General features: G+C 47.2%; 1 protein-coding gene across 2 annotated transcripts in view; it reads left to right on the top strand.

The window, feature by feature from the left end:
* Positions 1–3,298, top strand: part of CUNH2orf50 (chromosome unknown C2orf50 homolog) — a 5,782-nt gene extending 2,484 nt beyond the window's left edge. The window contains exons 2-3 of one of the 2 annotated variants that reach the window (XM_028777747.1): positions 1,852–2,074; positions 3,095–3,298. In XM_028777747.1, the coding sequence (XP_028633580.1) occupies positions 1,852–2,074; positions 3,095–3,298 (427 nt within the window). Of the gene's footprint in view, positions 1–801; positions 842–1,851; positions 2,075–3,094 lie in introns of those variants that run through there. The other variant, XM_028777748.1, reaches the window with a different exon arrangement.
* Positions 3,299–7,191: the final 3,893 nt, after the last annotated feature.

The following is a 7,191-nucleotide window of genomic DNA, read 5'->3' as shown; positions in this document are numbered from 1 at the left end:
CAGAGGCAGAGGCAGAGGCAGAGGCAGAGGCAGAGGCAGAGGCAGAGGCAGGCAGATCTCTGTGAGTTCAAAGCCAACCTGGTCTACATAGTTCCAGGCCAGCAGGACCACAGTAAGACCCCATCTCAAGTTACAAAATGAGAGGAGAAGGAGGGGAGGAGGAGGGGTAGGGGGAGAAGAGGGAGAGGGAGGGGGAAGAGAGGGAAGAGAGGGAGGAGGGGGAGGAGGGAGGAGGAGGGAGGAGGAAGAAGAAGAAGAAGAGGTGGCGGCAGCGGCCAAGGTCACCGTTAGCTACATCATGAGTCCTGAGCTAGCCTGGTCTAAAACAAATGAACAAATAAGGCACATGTAAGCTTGAAGTGCTAAACATACCTGGAGTAAGAAGAATATGTAGAAATTACAAAAACAAGAGAGAAAAAGTAACTGGTCACTCTGTGTGCTTCTCCACAAATAAAGCATGGGCACTTGGCATTTACTGTAGTTACATAGCATTTTAATTTCTCCACAGTAATATAAAGACTTAAAGACATACTAGAAGTCAATTCTCAGGATATTCCAGAAAACAAACAAACAAGATACAATTGAGCTGGAGAGATGGCTCAGTGGTTAAGAGCACTGGCTGCTCTTCCAGAGGACCTGGGTTTCATTCCCAGCACCCACATGACAGCTCACAGCTGTTCAGTATTCCTAGTTCTAGGGGATCTGACACCCTCACATAGACATATATGCCAGCAGAACACCAGTGTACATTTTAAAAACAAGCAAACAAACACCCTCACAGTCCTGTGCTTTCTTTTCCAGGGCTGAGAATTGGGGTTTCCTGAAAGACTATGACCCTCTGGTAAGACAGCACCCCCACCTCTAGAAAAACCACCTTCATGTGTGGACATCTGTTCTTTCTTTCTTCATTTAACTAAAATTTTTGAGGACCTACTCTGTGCTCTGTGCAGAATAGAAGTGAGGAATAGAAATGTTGTTTTAAGTAACTAGGGGTCTAATGGAAAAGAAAATATTTATATAGAACATTTAGAAAAAAAAGTACCCAGTATTTGTTGATTTTATTAAAGATGCATTTTCACTGGGAGGTCATAAAACATGCTTTTAATCCCAGCACTTGAGGGACAGATGCAAGTGGCTCTGGGGTGGAGACCAGCCTGGTTTATATAAAGAGTTCCAGGATAGCCAGGGCTATGCAGAGAAACCTTGTCTCAAAAACACCAACCAACCAACTAAAGATATGTTTTTCTTTTTGAGGGGAGGGGGTACGTATATGTGTGTGTTTCTCTGTGTGTGTGCTTGTATATACAGTTGTAGGAGAGAAAGGGCAGTCTGGAGAGACAGTTTTTCATAATATGGTTGCTGAGAACTGAACTCTTGTCATTTGGAAGTGTGAGCCTTAGCCCTTAGTGGCCGAGCTCTCTCCAGCTCTGCTGGTTTTAATAAAAATAAAACAAGTGGGCCAGTTGTGGTGGTGCACACCTTTAATCTCAGCACTTTGGAGGCAGAGGGAGGCAGATCACTGAAGAATTAAGGCTAGTCTGTTCCTAAATAGCAAGTCACAGGCCAGCCAGGGCTGCAGAGTGAGACCTTGTCTCATGGCTCATTTACTGTGGAGACTTCTCCCCTAGTTAAGGACTCTGCTATGTGTAGGACTGTGTGCCCAAATCCCCTGAGTACATCTCTAGTCCACCCTCCACTCTGACTGAAATGGATGTTGTCAAGAACCCTTCTCGCTCCTATCCTGGCTTCCAGTTCCAGACAGGGATGTGAGCATCCAAGGAACATCTCACACACAGTGCACAGTTTCTTTATCCCACAAGGTGTGTGACCTGGGATGTCTCCTCCCCTCAGGGAAATAAGAAGGAGCCTCAGGAGCTGCCTGCAAGTGTGCCCTTCTTCTCAGACACTGTCCCCTGCTCCACGAGCCGGGAGGTGGGCAGCAAAGTGGACACAGCCCTGGGGAGAGCCCTCAGCCACATGGACTTCTTCTTTGTGGAAGGCACTCGGAAGAAGAAGCCAGAGGATGAGCTGCAGCCAGTGTAGAGGGGCTCTCAGGGCTGGCCACAGCAGGTGGGTATGGAATGGACAAAAGCCCAGGGAGCCCTCACAGGTGCTCTTGGCTCAATCCCACAGGGGGCATGAGGAAGATTCCAGAAACCCTCCCAGGACCACAGAACTTCAGCCCTTCCAGTTCAGAACCCCAGAGATTCAGGAAAGAAAGCCCAGTGTTAAGGTCGGAAGCACGCTTAATGAGTTCAGTCTGACCTCGTAACCATGAGGTTGCTCACAGCTTCTGCCTCAGTCTGTCTATGGGTGCTGGGGTACCTCGGGGATGTCTGAGCATGCAGGTGCCCCTGGAGGCCACAGAAGGCATTGGATTCCCCTGGAACTAGAGTTAGAGGTGGCTGTGAGTCACCATGTGTGTGCTGAGGATGGAACCTGGGTCCTTTGCAAGTGCTTTTAACTGCTGAGCCATTTCTCCAGCCCTAGTCTTCACTTGTCTTTCTTGCTCCCAGACAACTACTTGAATAGAAAGAGTTGTTTGGGAGACTGGGGATGTGCTGGGTGGAGTAATGCAAAGTATGCTCGTGACAGAAACACGTATTAAGCCTATACTGAGCCCCTAACAGTTACCTCTGTACCTATCCAATCCAAGGCAGGCATTTGATGGTCATGCGATACTGCCCCAGTCTAACCTTGGCTCCTTCGGGCACCGGTCCAGGGCCCCTGCACTGGCTCCCAAGCCTGGAAGCACGGCCACTTAAGGTGTTGTAGCATTTCAGCCCAGGTCACCTTCATAGGTATCACAATCCATGAAGTCTAGAACCCACGCCAAACATTTGGACTATCCTGGTCAATTCTCTGTGATGTGTGACTCAGGGCAGCAATACCCCTCTAGGCCTCCATCTCCAGTTAGAGGATGAACAGGGGAGGGGAAGAGACCAATCTCAAGGATATCACAGGGGCTGCTCTTCTGCAGAGCGCATTGGTCAGCAGGGACTGTACAGCACAACTCAAACTCACCGCCTCCTTTCCCATGAACAGACCTTGGCTGTAACATCACACCGGGATATCTTGTCTACATGTCTCCCAGTTTCTTGGACCAACAGGTGCCTGGCTGGGCTGGCCAACAAGCCCAGGCTGTTCGGCACCAGAGTACCAGGGCCAGCAGAACCAAGGGTGCCTGCAGAAATCTACAGCACACAGTGTCGGCTTCACTCTGAAGGCCACAGCCAATCCCACATACCCTCTACTTCTGCCTCATCTTCAGACTCTCCAAGAAGGTGCCTGCTTCTGACCTTCAGTATCGAATCCACAGGCTGGGGGAATGGAGGTGGAGGGTCCAGTCACCAGCATCTTCTTTCTCTGGGCCCAGAACAAGGAAGTCTAGATGAGCCAAGTGGCACCAAATCTCCACAGCACCACTGGAAAAACCTAGGGAACTTCATCTAGACAGCCAAACAGGGCAGCTCAGAGCCCACAGGCTGGGTAGCACCAGGGGGTCAGAAGGGATTGGGCTGGGAGGGCCACAGCAGAGTGGAAAGGAGCCCCCTTCAGATCTAACCACTGCTTCTTTGAGAGCCCCTGCCTCCCTCTGCTCTGTGGCAGAAGCTGTCTACTCCAGTGATAAAGGAAGAGTCCCAGCATAATGGCGTGACCTTTAGGCAACTTCCTGTTCTTGAAATGATGATATAATGTAGGAGGACACGTGAGCCAGCCCGAGGGCTGTCTACCCACCACACTTAGGACAATATGGATACCAAAAGGAAGGAAAATAGGCCTGGCTCTACACCCCTGACTCATGTGCGCGCGTGCACACACACAATTAATAATTACATTTTTTTCAGGTACCAAACTCTTTTGTGGACTATAGAATAGAAGAACAGAAAATCCCCATGTTATGGCCAATATAGTCATAGCTAATTTAGGTATGGATTAATAAAGGCCATAGAACCATTTAATTAGAGATTCATAGGGAATCCCCCTCCGTGGAAGGGTGGCTGACACGATGTACCTTCCAAAATGACACTCTGGAGACATCAGCTGTGCACCCAGGGAGCCCTCCCACCAGACAGATAACAAAGGAGTACACGTGAGAGCCTCCAGGAAAGGATGGAGATACATCCTTGTCACTTCATGGACGACAAAGAGAGCCAAGGCAGCGACCCTGGTTAGAGGCTACAGTCCCAAACTTTGTCAAAGGGGCTGTGGAGAATGGGAAATAAATGTCAGGTGACAGATGGACGGTGAGCTGCCTCCGTGTCATAGTAAGGAGTAGGGCAACCACACTGGTTGTTCACACAGCCTCGCTTCCACAACTGAGCTGGGCCCATGTAACTGCCTATGGGCCCAAAATTTGGTCAAAGTAAGTGTTCTGGACAAAATCAAACACATAACCACCTCAAGTTTTCTGCCAGTGCTGGCCAGGGTTTTATATGATTTCAATGCAGCTATGGCTCTGAACATACAGTATGCATGTTTTGTACTTAGCAGGCTGTCACACCACACAATCTCAAGAGATACTGCCTGAAACACTACACACAGGCACATATATGCACACATACATACACGTGTGCACACACATGCACATACACAATTGCTGCTCTACTTGACTTGTCCTTCTTTCCTTCTTTCTTTCCTTCTTTCCTTCTTTCTTTCACATTTATGAGTACACTGTAGCTGTCTCCAGACACACCAGAAGAGGGCATCGTATCCCATTACAAATGGTTGTGAACCACCATGTGGTTGTTGGGAATTGAACTGCTCTAGAAGAGCAGTCAGTGCTCTTAACCACTGAGCCACCTCTCCAGCCCCTCAAGTTTCATTTTTTAAAAAATGAATTTGGATTGCAATTAGAAAAGTTTCCAAAAAATTTTAAATATCCTTAAATGTGTTGTGTTGTTTTGTATTACTTATTTATATAAAAGGGAATTCTGTGTATTGAGAATTATAAAATCAAAATGTCAGGGGGCTGGAGAGATGGCTCAGGAGTTAAGAGTACGGGTAGGTCCTTCCAGAGGACCAGGGTTTGGTTCCTGGAACTCACATAGTGGCTCATGACTATAACTCCAGTTCTAGGGAGTCCAGCATCCTCTTCTGGCCTCTATGGACACCAGGCATGTATGAGGCAAAACAACCACATACATAAAATAAAAATAGACTTAAAAAAACTTAAAAATAAAATAATAAAAATATCAGTCAACTCTGAAAAATGTTGAGAATGTTCTATTTTCTGTCCCATCATATATTCAGCCAAGATTTAATTTATTATGTAAAAATGACATAACCATCTCAGTATGCAAATCTGCTTTTATCATTAATAAATTGTAAACTTATGTGTAAACCAAAGAATTTTTTTTTAAAAAAAGTATTAGAGTTTGAGAAAAACAGGGCAGGCAAACTATAAATCTTGGGAAAGAGAAATCATGTCCTTTGTTTAGTAAGTAGCCACATGGCAGACAAGCAGCCAGTGTGGTGAGGGAAGTGGGGGGAGAGCCTCTGGGGGAAAAAAATGGGACAAAAGTGTCTGGAAAAGCATCCTTCAGAAAGAGACAGAAGGAAAAGACCCAGGAAAGGTGTTCAAGGCTGGCTCTGCAAGCTACACGTTCGCACGTTGTTCATAGCTCTATATCCAGGGTCGCATAGAACTTTCTCAGTTGAGATGGGCTGTGAGTGGACAGAGTTCAAGAAGTCCTGGTATAGAGCAAACACCTTTGTTCCCAGGATCGGTGCTGAGCACAGCACACTGGCCAGTAGCTTATGTGCAATGCATAAATACCGACAGGTAAGCCACACGTGGATAAAATGTCAGCTATTGATTAGCCTATAGATTTAGGGGGTTGTTTGCCCATATGGGATGTGGAGTCCTTTTACATTAGCATTTCCTTAGCACTTAGTCTCAAAATGGAACAAACTGCTACCTTGTAAAATGGAGTCACTAAGGGCAAGGCTACTTGTTTACACAATATGGAGTAACTCAGAGCAGAGCTCGCTGGCAGGCTGGGATCTCCATTATTGCCTACTTTTCTTAGGAGCAGAATTGTCTACCGATGAGCAACTTAGCTAAAATATGGGCTCACTGTGTGTGTGCACTTAATGACGACTGGAGACAGGAAGGAAGGTGTGCTGGTTTACAGCACAGAATAGCACAGGCTGGATGCAAGTAGTTGTGTGTGCGTGTGCATGTGCGTGTGTGTGATAACCTAGTGATCTCCAGAGGTGGGGAAAATGACCCCCTGTTCCAGTCTTGTGCCTAAAAGGTGTCCAGGTTTACTCCCAGTTGTATGTTTCTCCTGAGGAGATATACAGAGGCATCAACTCTCCCCAGGTAGGGCTCCAACAGATCAAAGATTCAATCCCATCCAAGTGCAGTTTTGGTCAACCAATGAGTTTATTGGGATTGTTTACTGGAACGGAAGTGATACAGGCACCGGGCACCACCCAGCATGGGTGATGACTCAGGAAAGAAAACTGCATCACTGACTACAGTTAGGTTGTCAGTCTCCCCCCCCTCCATGCAACTCAGGGAAAGCTACTCTTTACAGTTTATAAACACTGCAGAGGAGAGGGATCTTGTAACACTCCCACTATCCCCACCTCCCAAGGGCATGCTAATGGGCCCTGAGGTCTCCAGCCAGTGATCACAGTTACCCTCATTCTAGAGAGAGCAGGATCCAACCAGTGGAAACAGCAGTGCACCACAACATCCCCTTATCAATGGTCATTCATCAACTCTCTGGAGGACCTGAATTAGAGCCCCAGAACCCACCTTAAAAAAGGGAAAATTGGGGGTGGAGAAGGGGTGGACAGTACTGGAGGGATGACACGAGGTTGTCCACTGGTTTAAGCAAGCATGCACTCACACGCTCCCACACAGGCCAACAACAACAGCAAAACCTAATAAAAATAAAAAGAGGAGGCAAGGTTGGAAAGAGAGGGCTCTCAGAGGGTAAGATGAAACAAGCTTGTAATCCCAGCATTCGTCAAAAGATGCTGGGAAAATCAGTACTTCAAAGTCAACAAGGGTCGTGTGACCCTGTCTCAAACCACACAATAAATGGCCTGGTGCAGCGTCACACACTTGAAATCTTAGCACTTAGAAAGCGGAAGTAGGAGGATCTGAAGTTGAAGGCTGGCTTAGGCAACACACACACACACACACACACACACACACACACACACACACACACA

This window comes from Grammomys surdaster, unplaced genomic scaffold, assembly GCF_004785775.1.
Source record: "Grammomys surdaster isolate TR1022 unplaced genomic scaffold, NIH_TR_1.0 314, whole genome shotgun sequence".
Classification (NCBI taxonomy): domain Eukaryota; kingdom Metazoa; phylum Chordata; class Mammalia; order Rodentia; family Muridae; genus Grammomys; species Grammomys surdaster.
This window is presented reverse-complemented; position numbering and strand designations above follow the sequence as displayed.